The following is a 19,892-nucleotide window of genomic DNA, read 5'->3' as shown; positions in this document are numbered from 1 at the left end:
ATCTGGACAAAATGTTTGCATCCTGCAAGTTAAAGGTTTTGTGTGACTTGCACTGCACACTCATACAAACACTAACATACACAGGACAGCTCCATACTATGAGTTTGTTTGAAATAGTTGCTGTCACATTCCACAAGCTAATTCTTCTGGGTTTCACATCAACCAGAGGAAGCACTTCACACACACACACACACACACACACACACACACACACACACACACACACACACACACACACACACACACACACACACACACACACACACACACACACAAGGGGCTGTTCCGCTTTAGGGACATTTAATTGCAAACTTTGGTCCAATCACCACATGATGTCCTGAGGACCCAGGGTCATTTCTCCACAGGCAACTGAGAGGGCACCACACTGTCACGACCAATCACCTTAAATACTTCCTCACAAACATACAGTATGTTTATGTCAGCCCACTTACTGTTCTGCACAGTACCTACACAGGCTGTGTCATGCACAGTGGCACACACACGTACACATGTGACCTTCACTTACTAACACAACTTAAGAACACGTGCAAGACAAAAAGGATGAAGTAGTAATGGAGCGTGTAGCTTAATACCTTTTTAATATCTCCCTTTCTTGTCCAATGTTCTCTACCTTTTCTTCTACTTTCTCCCTTGTTTTTTTAGCTGAATCAGGCTAATTTAAGAAATCTCTGTCTATATTTATGTTCTTTGCGTCGTTAGTTCTGTCTCGGGTGTATTGGTGCAGACCCAAGTGCTGAATTTGTCAATGAATTCATTCACTTTCACTTAACCTAGAATTCTAACTTTGACCAGGTCTTAACCCTCAAACAGGGTGTGAAAGTGTAAAAGTTGCATGCGTTACTTCAAATTCAAGTTATTGATTACTAAAAGTTATTATTGCTAAAGGTGGATTTACAAGCTACTGAATAATGGAGTGTTTTTAACTTTTCACAGTCTGTTGAAAACTTTTTTCACAAGTTTGTCAGATTTCATTTTTGTCATCAATGTGTTCCTGTCATAATCTGTTCTGCATCGCCACATTTTAAACAGACATGATCACACACATGTGTATCCTTTCAGCTGTCCTCTTTTCAGATCATTGAATTTCTTTTATGCGTTTTATAGAAATTATACATAAAAAAAGTAACCTGGCCTACACTCTCCATGAGCAGGCTGTACATTAGTACAAAAACAGCAATGACTCTTTTTTGTACAGTATTATTACAGCAGTACTTTTTAACATTACCAAAAGACTAAATGCTACAAAAAGGAACCAAGCGGAATCTTATTTAAATAAATAAACTATTCAGGTCATAATATAAATAAGCTCGTTTCAGTTTTCTCTACACAAATCATATTGATACTCAAGTTCTACTTCACATTTTTAGCTGGTTAGCAAAACCCACAAAATATTATGGAGCTAAAATCTGATTGTGTTTAACGACTGGAAGTTAGAGGTCACCATTTCCAATTAAGCGTGTTTAATTTTAGACTGATGGAGAAAGATATCATCTGAACACAATTAAAAAATTACAAGTGTTGCGTGAAGTTGTTGTTTTTTCCTTGTTAATTCCATAATTAAAGGTCTTCATGATTCCTCGTGTTTCACGATCTGCAAAATTGTAAAACTAACAACAATTAATTGAAAAATGCTATTTCAACAGGATCTTGTTTCCACATCAGCAGAGAGCGAGTTATTAGCAAGTTCATTGAGACAAGACTTAATTCCATAGCAGGAGAATATTTGCATTTGTATTATTTTTACCCTTCAGACAGACTGCATATCAGTAACAACAAACAAAATGGTAAAATGAGCTAAAGTGAGATGCCTATATTTGGTCACAGCTATGCAAATTGGCTGTGACTAAGCATCGGCATCCCTGATTATCAGACATCAGACTGACTCCTATCATTATTTTATCATCAATTTCTAAATATTCGGCTGCAGCACGAGACACAACTCACAGATAATCAGACACACAGGCACGTAAGACGCAACTGAAATAATATTTCTATCAAGCCGTGATCATCAGTACCACCCTGCAGCAGACTTATAAATTAACTGACAAAAAGAAAATATGGAAGCATGTGCATGATGAATTAGTTTGAGCTGCCGAAAAGTATTTCAGAACTATTTTTAGCAATAAATGAGGACATAAATAAAAAAGAGGACCAGAACTGTATAAATGGTAACAACTTGTTGTTACTATTTATAAATATTAGGTCAATAAAAGAATGAAGAAGACATGAGCAGTTCAAGTGACTGAGGTGACTTCCAGTGGCAGAAAAAGGATGCGTGACAGGATCCTAATTAAAGTGTTTTATGTGTTTGTTTACTCTTGATTTTGAGTATTTATTGGAGTATTGGAAAAATCATTTCAGATGGTGACAATAACGTACATGGCAGGTAGTTAGAAACACTTGTTAACCCCCTTTGCGCCATGACACAAGGTAGGGAAAACCCAAACAAATGTCATTGCAGCACTTTTAGAAATGAACAGTTGGGTCTTTGGTTCTGAAACAAGCTTTTCATCAGTGTAATGACAGTGAGGCTGGAGAAGTGGAAAACACTCTGATGATTTCTGTGACTTAGTTGAGTTTATAATAAGATTTTTAATAATAATTGGGTTGAGGTCTGGTGCCTGTGGAGGCCATTTGTGTACAATGAATATATTTCAAACTGATGTTCAGGAAGTCAGTTTGAAATTATTTGAGCTTTGTGACATGGTGTGTTGGCCATTAGAAGGTGTGTGCACTGTGGTCATTAATGGACTGAAACAATTCTCAGGTAGGCTCGTCAGTCAGTACTAAGAGGCCTAGGAGACATCAGACCACTACTGTTGTGGGTTGTTTGCCTTCCTCTAAACGTAAAGCAGTCTGGCCATTCTCCTCTGACCTCCAACATCAAGAAGGCATTTCAACCAAGAGAACTGCTGCTCAGTGGAGCTGATCACAGCCACAGAAACAGCAATTCGTAACAACAGTATTGCAGAAGTGGAAGCAGAGCAACTACGGACGAAAGTTTCGGCCTGTCTCAGCAATGCAAAGCCCCCAGCATCCAACATCACCATGGAGGAGAGCAAGGCACTCACATCATTTAGCGATGACAACAACATTATCATCCTTCCGGCAGACAAGGGTAGGTGCAGAGTATTTCTAAACCAGAAAGACTATCATGAGAAAATTTTGTTGCTACTCAGTGATGAAAATACTTATGAGCCCCTGAAACGAGACCCAGAAAGTTGCTACAGGAAGAGGGTGATAGACTGTCTGAAGCAGTTAGAACAAGACAAGGCTATTGACCGGACCTCATACCACAGGCTGTACCCAGGGGAATCTACACCAAAGCTGTATGGTTTACCAAAAATACATAAACAGGGTGCACCTTTAAGACCAATTGTCTTCATGATCAACTCTGTCACCTATAACATCTCCAAGTTTCTGGCTTCGATCCTCAACCCGCTGGTGGGCAGCTCTGAACACCACATCCAGAACACCCTGGATTTTGTTGAGAAGGTGAGAGATGTCATTATGGAGGCAGATGAAACCATGGTCTCGTACGACGTTACATCTCTCTTCACTTGCATCCCAGTCACAGAAGCGTTGGAGGTAGTCCGTAAGAGATTACAGGATGACCCCAACCTCAGCAGCAGGACCAATCTCAGCATCGACCAAGTGTGTTTGCTTTTGGAACTGTGTCTTCATTCCACCTACTTCACATACAAGGGTCAGTTCTACAGGCAGAAACATGGGTGTGCCATGGGCTCCCCAGTTTCACCCATCGTGGCCAATTTGTACATGGAAGAAGTGGAAAAGAGGGCTTTGCTATCCTACCCTGGAACACCACCAAGTCACTGGTTCAGATATGTGGATGACACCTGGGTGAAAACGCGTTTTTGGTTTATTACAGGATGATAGCGAGGCACGTTACATCTGTGTAACACAGCGCAGCGTGACTTTTTTTGACTTAATGAATTTAGACAGGTGAAAAGCGTGTGTGAGGTTTGGTTGTGCACACTCACACACACTATATGCACGTTCATACACACATAAACCACAAGCTACATATGCATGTTACCTCATCTTAAGTTATGGAACGCACACGCACACACCACAGGGTATCCAAGTTTATCTAGCTGTGTAATTAAAGTGTAACTGTTAGAGTCATGGGGTGGAGAAATGAACATTTAAACTACTATTAATTTCTCATCAGTGTCTGGGAGACAGAGAGCGAACAGAGAGACCAGAGGAACATGAGAGATCGGGAAAAGAGAAGGTAGTTTTTATTACACTTTAAATTAAAAAAAGCTCCTGAGCACAGTCAAAAATGCTGAACTTTGCACCTCCAGGGCCTTAATTAGTGTGTGAACAGCAGCTTGACCCACATCAACACAGGAACCTTCACCTCAAGAAGCTGCCAAATTTAGTTTCTGTAAACTTAACTCCCTACAGAGAAGAAAGCAGCTTCCTCCATGTGCAATATTAGCCATTTTCTGCCTATTTGATCACCTGAGCAGCCTCAATAACTTAAATTTGGTTCAATCTCCACAATATTTGTGTGTCTCCTCTGGATATTCTCTAGATTCTCTTTGTATTTTTCTTTGTAGACGACATAAACCAAAGAAGTCAGAATAATTGTGACCATAGCAACACGAGTAAGTATTCTAAAGACAATCTCATGTGTCTGATTGCGGGGAATGAGACTGATAATAATGTTCCTGCTAATGTGTTTTATAGCAGGTCAGTTCATGCATTACATGCCACAAATTACATATTTCAGGTTCAGTGAATATTACAGATTAATTAATTATTATTATTATTATTATTATTATTATTAATTATACTGAAACCTATAGAAAATAACCTAAAATACTGAAACCATTCACATGTTTTATGTATAAACTATTTTTTATGTCAGCTTATAGCATCCAATTGACCAGCAAATATCCCAACCTCAAATGTGAATGACAAACATTTATTAATAACGGACCAACAAGCTAGGCAAGAGGCAGTGGTGGCCTTTGAGAGAGGATGACAAGATCAAATGGGTGTGTGGTGCAAGTAGATATTTATTTTAAATGTGTGGCTGGTTGGGGGAGTGTTTGAGGCACTGCCCTGCTCCTCAAATTCAGATAGATTATCTCCAATCCCTTTAGCTTTTACACAACTAATAAGAAAAATATACAATGAAAACACAGCATTTCAACTTTGTTTTTTTAATCTTCTCACAGCCTTTAAATAAAAGATGGAAGTTGTCATTGTGATGATGGTTTTGAAACCCTCAGCTGAGTGTGTTCGGGACACTCTGCACTCTTATATAAATTATCAGTAACCAGGTAGGCAGGCAATCTTTTGCAATCTTGTGGCAGCTATAATGCACAAAGTAATGTATTCAATAAGACTGAAATCATAATGAATGAGACTATGGGTTTTTACTGAGTTCATAAAGCAAGAAGCTGTTTTCCCTAAGGCTTCTGTACAATCAGACCTCTTTTTGAAATGAAAGGAGTCGCCCCCTGCTGGACATTAGAAATACTCCAGGTTTATGGTGCCTCCGCTCTGACTTCACCACTCAGATTCCTTATGCCTGCATCCATCGTTTGCCAACAGTGCATACTTCATCACCTCTTTTATCCACCTGTTTGATGAAGCATATTACTTCACTCTGGCAGCTAAACTATAGTGAAACTTCCCTACTGAGAAATCAGGTCTGGTCACTAAAGATCATTCGGACTACCTTGTGCAAAGCATTTGTTAATAATAAACACTTTTTGGAGGTTTGTCCAACATGATTTTATTTCTGTGTGAATACTATAGACTTTATATAAAAGATGGATTTGCATGGGGTTAGGTTGATTGGTGATTCTAAACTGACCATAAGTGTTATGGTTGCCTGTCTCTATTAGCCCTTTCCCATTAGTGACTACTTGGATTGGGTCAGTGTGACTCAGCTCAGCTCTACTGGAATTCCATTACAATTGAGTCCCACCTAATGTGCTGGGGTCATTATAGAAACGCGGGCAAATGTCTTGTGATGTAATTTGGATGCATTATGAACACCACAAGAAAGTAAGATGAAGCGATGGTATACCTGCTGCTCGGTGCTTTGCTATTTGTCAGACACAGGGACCACGGTGTTGGTTTTTTGTGTAGCTATTACCTACTTTGCCAGGTAAATGTGGTTTTGATTTTCATGAAGGAAACGCTCTCATGAGCAATGCCACTGATCAGCCAATTGTGGCATGCAGTCTGTTGACATCACATTTATGATTGCTCAGATTGCTTGGAACACTTGCTGAGTGGTTACTAAAAAGGTACCTGTTACCAGGTACTATTACCTAATGCAGGGGTAGGGAACTCCAGGCCTCAAGGGCAGGTGTCCTGCAGGTTTTTAGATGTCTCCTTGATCCTCTATCCAGTACAGCTGATTTACATGGTTAAATTTCCTACTCAGCGTGTCTTTAAGTTCTCCAGAGGCCTGGCAATGAACTAATCATTTGATTCAGGTGTGTTGACCCAGGGTGATATCTAAAGCCTGCTAAACACCGGCCCTTGAGGCCTGGAGTTGGAGTCAAAAACAGTTAACTGAATTTAGTTACTCAAATTAGCAGAAGTGAGGCCTCACCTACCATTATGAAGGGGAAAAAACTGTCTATAAAGAAATGTATCTTATCTTGTACCAGGTTGTAGGGAGCAAAGAAGTAATTCTGCTTTTCTTTTCTTTTTCTTACTTTAGTTTTTCAGCCCCAGGGAATCACCACATGGCCATCACCAGGCAGCGTCTGCCTTTTGTGCATAAGCTTCAGGCATGTTGCTCCGGTATCGATCAGCAGTCAGAATCATGACAAAAAAAAAAAAAAAAACGTGCAGCAGATTCGCTGCACATTTATTGGAACTCCTCAAATCCTCTAGAAACCTCCCTGGGCAGTAAGCACCTCCCTGTGTCCTGCACATCCACCCCTGTCCTTACTCCACCCCACTCCAACCCCTCCTTTCTCTCGGTGTTATTCCGCCGGTCCAGCGGTGCGCTCAAAAAGCCAGAGCGCAGACAGAGCGCAGTGGATGCTCCAGAGCAGAAACAGCAGCGAGAATAACAAACGACAAAGACACACCGGAGGAAACCCTTTGGAATTGCGCGCGGAGACAGTAAGAGAAAGGTGCAGACTCAACACTATCGTCCCATCAGCGGTAAAAGTAGAACAGCAGAGGGAAAACGGAGCGCCAGTTCGTCCCCCCTCTTCAGCACCGCAGGGAGGAGACACGCAGAAGAGGAAAGATTCCCCCGAACGCAGTGAGAGCCTCGGACGAGGAGAAGAGGAGAGCGGAGGGCATCGGATAGGCAACAAGGAGTAAGTGAATTCACAGTTTGTATGGGAGAAAACTTATCCTGAAACTTCTTCATAACCTCATGAAGTTTGTGAAAAAAAAAATGTTACACCAGCATCACCCACACCTCAGATTCACCCCAAATTTCACAAAAACTAACTCGGAGTCCCAAAACTTACGCAAAACTCGGCAGACTGTTCTTAATTATCCACCTACAGTGAGAGGAGAGGCTGAAGTGTGTGTTTATGAGTTCCTATGTGTGACTAAGTCTTGACTCCTTCCTGCACAGCTGCATGCACGTGTTTGCTTTGTTTCACTAAATATTTATTCAGCTAAACTGTCTCAGCTTGCCAGAAAAAAGGCTTTTTGAATTCCTTTTTTATTTCGAAAACTAATCCCGTCAAAGAGAATCCATGATTCATGTGTTCACTGCTAACATTATATTAACAAACCCTACACTGATGATCACAGAGAGGGGGATGGTTTAACTTTTGCCTAAGACACTATCGGAAGGAAGAGGAGTGCTTCTAAGATAAACGGTAGGTCAGCAGTGCACGTGATCAGGATGGACGCTTCTGACCTTTTTATTTTTAATATATTTTATTTTTCTCCTGATACAGTTTTTGTTTATAAATCTATATATAAAGAAAAACATTTAAAAGAATTTGAAAATGTTGCAGTTTTGTCTGATTTCATCTATTTTTGTTGTATTTGTGTGAACTGCAATTATTTGAGGAACTATTAATGAACTTTTCTTAACATTTTTAATATTTCCAGTAGAAAATGTGCCTAAACCAGTCTTGCCTTCTCTTCTCTTCAGCTCCGTGCTCTTTAACCCAGAACATACTTTCCTTGCCAATTATTAGGACTGTTAAGTGTAGTAAAGAACCAAGACAATGAACATTTTAAGTGGATATCACATTTTGTAATGTAGTTTTAGGTCCTGTGTATTAACTGTTATGTTAGATAGGAATAGAGAAAATATATATTATTCATCTGCTTGTTGTCTTATTTTATAAGATTTGTTTTGTAACTACATATCATTTAAGATGAATGTTAAATGTGAGGCGTATTCCATTCTGTGTGGGAAATAATTACATTTACAAATGCCATTGTCCTGGTCACAAAAGAAAAAGGAAAGGAAGCTGCTTTCGGCTGCTCCTTTATTCACAGTGGGTCACTACAGTGTTTGATTTGGCAGAGCTTTTACCCCAGATGCCCTTCCTGACTCAAACCCAGTGGGATTTGTGTCTCCTCCCGGGAGACAAGAAAGCAAAGTTTGGAAAGAAAAAGAATGTATTATCTTTGCAATTACAGCATAATCAATCAGGACTTATTACCCCTTATTTTAGCCATCCATTTATCCATTTTCTTAACTGTTTTCATGGTTGCTTGACCCAGCTGTCACAAGGTAAGAGGCAGAGTACACTCTGGAGAGGTCACATCAGAGTTGTCTTAATTCTTTATGGCATTGATTCAACAAGCTGCTGGAAACACTCCTCGTGTTGGTCCATATTGACATGATAGCGTCTCGAAGGTGCTCTAGTGGATTGAGATCTGGTGACTGTGGAGGGCTTTTGAGTACAGTGTCATGTTCAAGAAACCAGTTTGACATGATTTGAACTCTGGTACGCTATCTTGCTCGAAGCAGCCATTAAAAGATGGCTGTGATCATGAAGGAATATTTTTAGGACATAGTTAAGAACAATACTCGGGTATGCAGTGCCATTTAATCTCTAGGGTTTACACATAATGTTTGTACCAACTTGTTTAAACAGTTGGTACTAAGGGGCCCAAAGTGTGCCAGGGAAATTTCTCCACACACCATCCCCCCACCACCAGCTTGAATTCATGATACACTGCATGATGGATCCATGTTTTCATCCAAAGGTTGCAGCAGAAATCATTTTCCCAATCATATTAGAACTGTAGCCTCGATTTTCTGTTCTTAGCTGACAGGAGTGATACCTGGTGCAGTCTTCTGCTGCTATAGCCCTTTGGCTTCAAGGTTTGACATGTTGTACATGTTCTTCTGCATACCTTGGTTGCTGTTACATTCTCCTCTGACCTCTGGCATCATATAGGTATTTTTGTCCTGAGAACTGACAATCACTTTTTTCTTTTTTAAACTATTCTCTATAAACCCAAGAGATTGGGAAAATCCCAGTATATCAGCAGCTGAATCAGTCAGACCAGCTCAACAGCTCAGATTTTAAACTTGGCATCCAGTTCAAGACAGTGTTTTTTGGGTTTGGGTCTAAATAACGCCACAGAGAGAGGATATCCCTAATATGGCCCTCCCCAGCACACTGCTCTGGCCATGAGTACAACAGCTGTGAATCATGAAACTCTACTTTGATCGTGGCTCAAGAGTTGGGAGTTCGCCTTGTAATCGGAAGGTTGCCGGTTTGAGCCCCGGCTTGGACAGTCTCGGTCGTTGTGTCCTTGGGCAAGACACTTCACCTACCGCCTACTGGTGTTGGCCAGAAGGGCCGATGGCGCGACATGGCAGCCTTGCTTCTGTCAGTCTTCTGTCAGTCTGGCAGCTGTGGCTACAACTGTAGTTTGCCTCCACCAGTGTGTGAATGGGTGGATGACTGGGTGTGTAAAGCGCTTTGGGGTCCCTAGAGGGGACTAGTAAAAGCGCTATACAAATACAGGCCATTTACCATTTACTTTAGGAGAGTCCAGGTATAAAAATACTGTAGGGTGGGAAACCATTAGAATAGGTCCCCTTTATAGGAAATTAAAGAAACATGCAAAGTGCATACAAACTACAGCAGAATAAAACAGCTGATACAACAATGGTTTTATGCTAATTCTTTCAGGATTTGCAGAGTGAATTGATTTTACGTACATTTCATAATTTAAAACACTTCTTCTACAAAGGCCTCAGCACCTTTTTTTCCTCTTGCGGTATCTTTAGCAACATTCGCCCTTGCTTTTCTATTGCTCTTTTAGAAAGTCATAGCCTTCATACTCTCACCATATTTGTCTATATTTAAGATGCACATCACTCATCATATGTTAGATTTTATAAAAGCACAGATACGTGTTACACACGCGGGTGTAGCTAAACTCAACTTAAGGGCCCGACTCAGCCCTTTTCCAGTGTTAGCATGTAGCAACCACTTCAAAGTTTTGCTGGTGATTTATTCATAAGGCTTTCTAAAATTAACAAGCTAAATCTGTTGACTGGAGCATGTATGAGCAGAGACAGGCAGGGAGAAAAGTGCATGGGAGGGAAAATAATTGAATGCCATTTTCTCATTTCCCCTGGTAGTGGCAGCTCCAGACTTATTGGACCCTAAATCCGCCACTCACAACACTAAGCCCCGCCTCTCCTTCTCCACAAAGCCAATGACACTGACGCCTCCGGAGGAGAGCGAGGTGAGGACAAATGAGATGTTTTCACAGGATTTTTGTTACACCCTGTGGTGTCATTGTAGTTTATTTTGGGACACCTCTTGCATGCAGGTATGTATATGGTTTGATTAACAAGCTGAAGTGTTGCAGGTGGTTGCCACAGTGATGAAGTGGAAGACGGTGACAGCCATCTTTCTTTTGGTGGTGCTGTACCTGGTGATGGGAGCAGCAGTCTTCAGATCCCTGGAGCAGCCCCATGAGAGGTAAGCAGGTTAAAGAGAGGTAGGCCAGTCATCCATCCATCTATTTAGCTGTCCCACGACTCGCATAACTGCTCCTCTCCAATCTGTGGCAATGAACGCAAAGGTTAAGACCCTACAAATAAGTACGGTGTGCTTGATCTTCTATGAATATTTATTTAAAGTAAAAATATATTAAATGTTATGTTTATTAAAGTCATAAATGTTTAGATGTAAACTTTTAGCTTTATGTATTTTCAGCTCACCACTGGGTACCCTGTAGTGCACTTCCTGAAACAGCCCTAGTTTAATGCAGTCTTCAACACAGATGACTAAAGAATATATACAAGTCTGTGCTAGTACTTTCTGCTCTTGATTGGGAGCATGAAACTGACTGAGTCATTAAAACATGTACAATTCTACTACACTTAATTTTTGGGCTTCTGTGTTAGTTTCATATCACGTGTTTGGATTTCTGTGTTTTCACTTCCTGTTATATTTTGAAATATCTGTTTGTCATACACTTCCTGCTTCCAGCTTTTGCTCACTTTCCAGCTCTTTATCTCTGTTCAGTCACTTACCTTGGTATCCGTAGCCCAACTTCTTTACTTCCCATTTTCCAGACTGTGCTGTCTTCATAAAAACAACCCTTGTAGACACGCCCTGCTGCTCCTCGTGTTTTGTTGTACTCTTTGTGCCTTTGTGTTCTTACTACTTCTGACCGGATGTGAGTGATCTTTTGCCTATTTTGTTGGATCTTGCTTCTGATCTTCTATCTGCCAGATTTGTTTGCCAGAGTGACTGACCTTCCATGTATGGCCTCAGCCTGGTAATAAAGATTTGATTTTTCCCAGTATCCTGTGCTGTATATTTGGCTGTGAACTCTTCGTTTCCCACAGTTAACAAAGACACGACTGAGATTATTTATTTCACCAAAGTAGGAAAGCCCCCAAATGATTCCCATGAGCAATACAGAAATACTGAGCATATTAGTCCTACTCTAAAATATTTAGGCTGTCATATATATAATTCCATTAGTCTTTGATGTTTATAAACCAAATCAAACTTTGTTCAGTTGACATAATAGTACTTTTCCTCTTTCTAATAGTGAACAGCGTTTGGCCATCCTGTCCCAGAAGCTGCAGTTCCTTTCCAGACACTCCTGTGTCAACCAGAGCCAGCTGGAGGAGCTGGTTAAGGTAAGACTAACCTGACATTAATATTAATGTTAAAACTCATGCATTAAGTAGAGCAGCGTATGTACTGTACCCTACTATGATTCAGCACAGCAGCACTGGTTTCAGCACCATGGACAGCTCCTTTAGCTTTAAAAGGAAGAGCGTCTGAGATACCGAGAGTTTCTGCTCTGTTTCAGACTCTTGCTGTTTGCTTGGTCTTCCAGCTATGGCCCAACAAAATCAGAAATTCTTAAATTCACTCAAGATAATGTATTTTCTTTATCACTTGTAGATATTTGCGTCGTTTACAATGATATTTCATATATTTTCCTTCTTTAATTTGTTACACAGGTAAGCACAAAAACACATTCCTGCACATCTGTAAAGAAAAGTGTCTTATAGTAGGTTTTTAATTTACGGATGTCTGAGAGGAGGATGCTGATGAAACTCTTCAGCATTAGGGACAATCCAACAATGCATGGGACCCTGATTGGTCATTGCAGCACTCACAGTAAGAGGCTGCTTTGACGTGCAGGTTTGAGCGCTACAGGAGATCTTTTCTGCCTGTGGCTTTTAGACTGAATGACTCCTCATTCTGCAGGGATGATGTTTAAATACATTTTAAAGCTGTGCCCACACACAACAACACTTTATCATGTATAATACTCGAATGCCATCCCAGCTTACCAGACAGGAGATCTGCAATATCACCTCTAATTAATTCACCCTGTTATCGCTTACTCCATCTGCTGATGTAAACTGTAAACAATCATATTTATGTTTATATTCATAATCTTATTTTCCCGTATCTTGTATTTTAATAGTCGTACTTTATTTTGTTGCTGTCTGTGACTCTGGCTGTCTTTTTCTTTCTCTCTACCTTTTAGCAAGTTGTGTCCGCCATCCGTTCAGGAGTAAACCCTGCAGGAACAATGACCAACAACAGCAGCCTGTGGGACCTGAGCTCTGCCTTCTTCTTTGCTGGGACTGTCATCACAACCATTGGTAGGAAACACACACATACACTCACACAAAGAGCATCTATGTTCAGACCGAAAGAACCACATTGTATATTTTCCGTTTTTAATTAATTTATGTTTACTTTTGAGTTGACAGTCCTCTAAATATAGCTCTTACAGTTAGCTACATAACAGTGACCTTTCTTTAGTTATTGATTATACATCTGCTTTGTGGATATAATCAAACTAGCACACTTACTTTCCCCATACATTTACTTTGTGCATGCATGTGTATAGATTTCTTAAACTCTCCTCACTTTCAACACAGTGGCCATTTCTACTTGCATGACACTGTAATTCCACCTTAGTTGAGTTATATTAACTCTTTTTTGTAATTAGATAGAATATATTCAAAAATGGAAAAAATTGAAACATGCAGTGTTATAGAAGTGTAATTTAAAAACGCAGCTAATATATTTCACTATCTATCCAGCAGTGTTTCGAGTGTAGTGGTTGGATATCTTCCAAACAAATTCACAAATGCAGTCTTCATGCAGCGAATACCGGGATTCAAATCATCAAATCACTGGTGATGTGTCCTCTTCGCAGGTTTTGGGAACATCTCTCCCCACACCGAAGGCGGGAGAATATTCTGCATTGTCTATGCTTTGTTAGGGATACCGCTGTTTGGCTTCCTTTTGGCCGGTGTAGGAGACCAGCTCGGCACCATATTTGGCAAGGGCATTGACAAAGTGGAGAAGATGTTCGTGGTGAGTGTGGAGCATCAAACACAATCACATTAAACTTTCAAAGCCTGAACCAGAAAATAATTCCCAGAAAATGTAAATATTTTGAAGAGCTTTTACTGAACCTTCTCACAAAACAATAATTCAGTATTAATTTGCATATATGAGTTTGATTTTGTATCATATTCGCAACATCTGGCTCTTCTTTTTTGCAATTTATTGCTTAAAAATGACCTGAAAAAACAGAAAAGTTTTGAACTGTTTCTTTCAAAGACTTCACAGAGTCAGACAAACAGAACTGGATTGGTAAACTGTTCCAGAGCCTTGGTGCCACAGACTGAAAGGCTCTATCCACCACAGTCCTCACTTTTGTATGAGGGGACAGCTAATAGATTTTAAGCTTGTGAACGAAGACAGTGAACAGCAGTTTGTTTAGGAAGAAGTTGAGATATGCAGTCTGGAGCTTGTCCATTTAGTGCAAGGAATTAGAAAGACTTCAATCCTCTTCAGAGCTGATGTTGCAAGCATCATAACGTTTGCCACGGCATCTCCAGGCCTTTTTTTATGCCTGTCACATATGCTCAGTGTGAACCTGCTGTCATTTCTGAAGAGTCATTTCTCATTTCTAGCAGTGCTTTTCCTGTTCCTGCTCACGCAGTGGAGTAGATAACGGTCCTGCTGCTGGGTTGATGCCATGTCTCCATGTGTTATTTCATTAACGGCCCGTCTTCTGGTATTTTCCTGGTATTTTTGTCTACTCTGTGCTGAGGGACACAGCAAACCTTCTCGCAATGGCTGGACTCTCTGTATAAGATGAATGGGCAGCAGGTTCAGTCTCATCCTACCAGCATTAAAAAAGACACTAACAACACAAGAATAACACTAGAGAAAACTGAATCAGGAATAAAGATAGAGCAAGCACCTGCAAAATCACTCCCTTTTGGGGGGTTTTGTTCTTGTTGTCTCTTAGGAGCATCTTTGTTGCTTCATTTGCACCGAAGGAGATAAATTCACAATGGTTTGTGCCATCCCTCAAGTTTAACTAACTTGTGTTTTTAAGTGTTAAAACACTTACTAAGAAGTTAGGGACAGGGGAATGCAGAAGAAGGCACACACATGAACACAAACAAATCATTTCCTTTATTTTGGAGTCGGTGCTCATTAAAACACCTGATGCTCATCCAAATTAGAAAAAGATCTCTTTGTATTTGTCGTTGCAGGGCACTCATTTTCAAGCTGATTCGTTCATTTATCGTGTTGTCACATTCTTCTCACATGTTGCAAAAAAAGCCTGCAGATCTATTAAGAGAGACAAAGGTGACTCAGCTCGCAGTCACGTCTTCAAAGTTCAAGTAGCTGGTGTGAATAATATGTTTTGTAGTCTTGAAGGAGCAGAAATCTGAAAACAGAAACATACTTTGGAATGATTTCCTCCTCCCGCTGCTCTCAGGGCACCCGAGGGACTGAGTAATGAATATTGTGATTAAGGAAAGAAGACAAAAGTTCATTGTGTAAGTGCCTGTGTGACTATGAAAGCCTGATTGCTCAGTGCAGACTGTGTGAGACTGCAGCATTATCCTCAGTGAATGTCTTTTCTCTTCAGCTGCACCCACGGGACCAATTTATGGAATAATGCCATTACTGCTAACAGCGTCAGGCTAATTTGGCATTTCACTTCAGAGTATTCTGTTTAACAGTCTGTTTTATTATTATTATCAGTCAGTCCTCCACTTTGGTCCCACCTTAAACATCTCAACTCTGCAAACATTAATGCTTACCAGATAATAATCCTTATAATAATCCTTAATGACTTTAGCTGTTTAACCTGAGAGAGAAACACGTTGTCTTTTATTTTATATGAAATATTGTCATTACACAGGTTTCCACAGAATTAACATTTTCGACTGAGTAATACTACAGCTTAATTCTGACTAAATGCAGTTTCACAGGTAGACTGGAGTAATTAGAAGTAACTGGAGCCAGCCTTGTGTACATAGATTAACACAACCTCCACATCAACATCTACTGAGTTCTTTCATTTTTCATCTTTTCCTTTGGTGACACTTTTGTACTTTTATTTGAGTGTGATGTCAAGTGCAGGAATCGAATCCAGTATTATACCTTTGAGATCTGAATACTTAATGTCTGGATTCTCCCTGCCTGCAGACACACAAAGTTTATGTTGAGTATTTGAATGATGTCCTTTTCTTTCCCGTGTAGCATGGGGAGATCAGTCAGACAAAGATCTGGGTCATATCCACGCTGCTGTTCGTGCTGTTTGGCTGCCTGCTGTTTGTGGCCCTCCCGGCAGCCATCTTTAAACACATCGAGGGCTGGTCTGCGCTGGAGTCCCTGTACTTTGTCGTCATCACCTTGACTACTATTGGTTTTGGGGACTTTGTGGCAGGTAAAAAGCACAACCAGTGATTTAATGCTAAGACACAGTTTGGACCTGGTTCTCTGAGTCATGTTGATCCGTCTCGTTAATCTGTGTGTGTGTGTGTAGGTGGGTCAGATATTGAGTACATGGACTACTACAAACCAGTCGTGTGGTTCTGGATTCTGGTTGGGCTGGCCTACTTTGCTGCTATCCTCAGTATGATTGGAGACTGGCTGAAAGTCATCTCCAAGAGAACAAAAGAAGAGGTACGATACCCTCGGTTTCTATTTTCTGCTTCATCTAACTTTTTGCAGCTTGTTTTTGTTCCTTTTATCAGCTTTATGTGTACCTGTCACCATGTGCTTTTTTCTGTACAATGACACTCATTATTCGAGCTACATTATGCCATATCGCCACTTCAACTTTTGCCCTCTGTTTAACGTTATTTCAGTGATACGACTGTTTTCCAATCCAATCGACTCACTGCCATCAAAACACAAGCACTGGATCTTATTGTGATCATCCCCAGAGGGAAATAGAGATCATTTAGACAATGTGTGATGATGAAGCTTAATATCAAATGACTTTAATACTAAATATAACAGAGATTATCAAAATAAATCCAACCTTGTTTCCAAAAAGGAACTTCTGGACATTTCCAGCCTTTTGTTAAAAAACTGTCAGGGTCTCCTTCTGAGTGATACAGCTGTGTTCTTTGTGCTACCTGAATTTTGCTGGTGAGCATGAATAAAGAATTTTTCATACATTTTTACCAGTTATTATCAAAAACATCCTCTGGAGTGTGAAAGTCACATTTTTGTCAAGAGCACAATTACATAATCACATCTTGCAGTCCTGCTGTGATATGCCATCTCACTGGTCTGTAGATGCAGGCGTGTTATTATCATAAGTCACCGCAGATGCAGTTAGACGCACAGACATTATCACTATCTTCAAGAGATTTCATTTTTGGCCAGATGGGGTAGCAGAATGGCTCTGTGGATCTTATTATCCATAAATTGTATGGCTGCAGTGCACACACACACACACGCGCGCACACACACACACACACACACACACTGACACAAAGACTGAAGGCAGGACTATTTATACACAGCTGGTATAAATGAGGAATTTGTGCTGACAAATCAAGACAGTCGTGGGGAGAAGTAAAAGCAAGGCTCCAGAGACGACTAACTATCAAAGTAAAATAGGAAATAACCAAAAAGATAACCAGTAAGAGACAAAAAACTAAGAATAACATGATACAGAGAAACTCTTTGGAGGCATCAATAACAAAGTCAAGACAGAAACCCGACCATAATATTGTAACACTAAATTAAAACTCAGTGTTAGCAGAACTAAGATTCACAGTACTAGAATAGTAAACAAGAATCTGGAAATACAACAAAGACGAACATCTGAGCTTTAAACATCAGAATGATCAGAAAACAACAAACATGCACTCACACTTGTAATGAATATAGAATAAACACACAGAAAGAAAGTGAGCTATACTTTGCAGTCGAAAAGAGCTATCAAAGAATCACAACAGCAACTCTGTAGTAAATATACATGAAGATGAGTCCTGTTTATATCAGCAACACAAAATACATGCTTGATTATATATTACAGGGGTCTCCAACTCCAGGCCTCGAGGGCTGGTGTCCTGCAGGTTTTAGATGTGTCCTTGGTCCAACACAGCCCATTCAAATGGCTAAATTACCTCCTCAACATGTCCTGAAGTTCTCCAGAGGCCTGGTAACAAACTAATCATGTGACTCAGGTGTGTTGACCCACGGTTATATCTAAAACCTGCAGGACACCGGCCCTCGAGGCCTGGAGTTGGAGACCCCTGATACATTAGATACACCTGAGGATGAGACGGTGATGGTGAAGTATATTTTAAATAGGTGTGCAAATATTACCTTCATTGTTATCAGATAAAAACCACAAAAGTAAACCTGTGAAAGTCTTTTTGTTGCTGGCTTTCATGTGTCTCCTGTCATCCTAATGCATTTCTACTGACCTCTTTATATCTTTGTGTCATTGCAGGTTGGAGAGATCCGGGCGCATGCTGCAGAGTGGACGGCAAATGTCTCTGCAGAGTTCAAAGAAACCCGTCGTCGTGTTAGCATTGAGATCCATGACAAGTTCCAGCGTGCTGCATCAATCAAACGCAAGCTGTCCTCAGAGCTGGGATTTAGCCCGGCTCCCGAGGTCACCCTGCCCAAGCGGGTTGTGTCTGTCAATTTCAACAATGAACGGGACAAAAACGAGAAGGAGGCCGGACTGCACGGATCGACACCTTCGGCCATAAATGGCGCTTTGGTCTTGAACGGACCGGATCTGGAGAGAGGCGAGATCTCAATTATTGAGCACCTCAAGTAGCAGAAGGACTGTCGGCACCTCTCAAGATCCTTCCAAGGTCTCTCTGTTTGTCATAACTGGTGGTACAAGGCATTGCTTGAGAATTCAGAAATCAAAATATTGAAAGTGGCCCCAGCAGAAGACATCTTCAACGTGAAAGAGGAGTCAAAGCCTTGCTTGATAACACTTGCACACATATTCCACTTTACCATCCTCAACCCCAACAATGAAAGAGCGTGAACAACATACAGAACTGTATTTTTTGGTGTTTGTCAACTAAATCTTGTAAGATTTAGTTGACAAGTTACATTTAAGGACATACTGAAAAGCTAGGAAATCTGGAAATCTGCATCTGTCTGTCTTCATAACTGAAACAACTAAACATATTTGTTTTTGCTTTGTTTTTTTCACTATTGCTCAGTCAGTCTAGAGGCAAGCAGGCGTTAATGAGAGACAGAGGAGTATAATATCCAACAAAGGTCCCTGGCTCGTAATAAACCCAGGACGTAGTTAGTCACTGTGCTGCTGTTATGATAATGACAATCACAGCCTGCTGTTAACAAAGACCATGAACACCATTTAAGAGGTGTATATTTAGAAAAACATACTGGCATTAGAATTGTAAAAGTCAGTCAATCTGATGAGAAGGATGTCTGTAGATTGTAGTAGGGGCCTTCTGTATTTAGAAGTAAACCCATATGGGAGCATGTTTGTGTAATTTTCTACTATTGTTGTCAAGAGTGAAATATTTGCAGTTTTAATTCTGCACAAAAAGGTACTTAAAAGCATGTACAGCGTATTTTTTAATCCGAAGCTTTAGCTGACTATGTATGTTTTAAAGAGCAGCTCAGGCAGGCATGACTGTGACTATGATCATTCAACTATTACAGTGGAGTCACTGTAATACCAAAAAGCAGTACTGTTACTTGATCAGTGTTATTGATTCCACATGATGTTGTTAAATGTATAAATGTATTTTGCATGTTTAGTTCAGTTCGTTCAGTTTAATAATTACCCACAAGCCATTACTTTTTCCACGATTTTTAATTGCAGTTTTAAAAAAAAAATCGCGATAGCCAGTTATTTGTGGTTCGGTCTTGACTCTTACTGCTAATCTTTATATGATGCTTTCATGTTAATGATGTGTTTTAATAGAGGGCATGCTTTGTACTTACGAAGCTCCTCTCATTTTTAAGGAAAGGGCATAAAAATAATGCAGTGATTTTACAGCAGATGTATTTTTTTCAAAACAAGTGGCTCTATGAAGATTTATCAGACCACTGCAGTGCCTCAAACTCTTCACTTTGCCCACAAGACCAAACACAACA

At 40.3% G+C, this 19,892-nt stretch overlaps 1 protein-coding gene across 1 annotated transcript; it reads left to right on the top strand.

The window, feature by feature from the left end:
• The first annotated feature begins 7,029 nt into the window (after positions 1-7,029).
• On the top strand, positions 7,030-18,843 carry LOC308398068 (potassium channel subfamily K member 2-like). The gene is made up of 9 exons (XM_080884462.1): positions 7,030-7,349; positions 10,610-10,716; positions 10,843-10,955; positions 12,040-12,130; positions 12,997-13,114; positions 13,678-13,838; positions 16,035-16,221; positions 16,321-16,460; positions 18,250-18,843. Coding segments are annotated over exons 1-9 (1,254 nt in total). The 5' UTR covers positions 7,030-7,348; the 3' UTR covers positions 18,586-18,843.
• The last annotated feature ends 1,049 nt before the right edge of the window (positions 18,844-19,892 follow it).

This window comes from Rhamphochromis sp. 'chilingali' (genome assembly GCF_963969265.1).
Source record: "Rhamphochromis sp. 'chilingali' genome assembly, chromosome: 6".
NCBI lineage: Eukaryota > Metazoa > Chordata > Actinopteri > Cichliformes > Cichlidae > Rhamphochromis > Rhamphochromis sp. 'chilingali'.
The sequence above is the reverse complement of the archived record's forward strand: the minus strand, read 5'-3'. Positions and strand labels throughout refer to the sequence as shown.

What these genes read in the sequence shown, in the direction of transcription:
- LOC308398068 (XM_080884462.1), top strand. An exon ending in AGCTGGAGGAGCTGGTTAAG is followed by an intron (nt 12,131 to 12,996) that starts GTAAGACTAACC and finishes TCTACCTTTTAG; the next exon opens with CAAGTTGTGTCCGCCATCCG. An exon ending in GACTGTCATCACAACCATTG is followed by an intron (nt 13,115 to 13,677) that starts GTAGGAAACACA and finishes TCCTCTTCGCAG; the next exon opens with GTTTTGGGAACATCTCTCCC.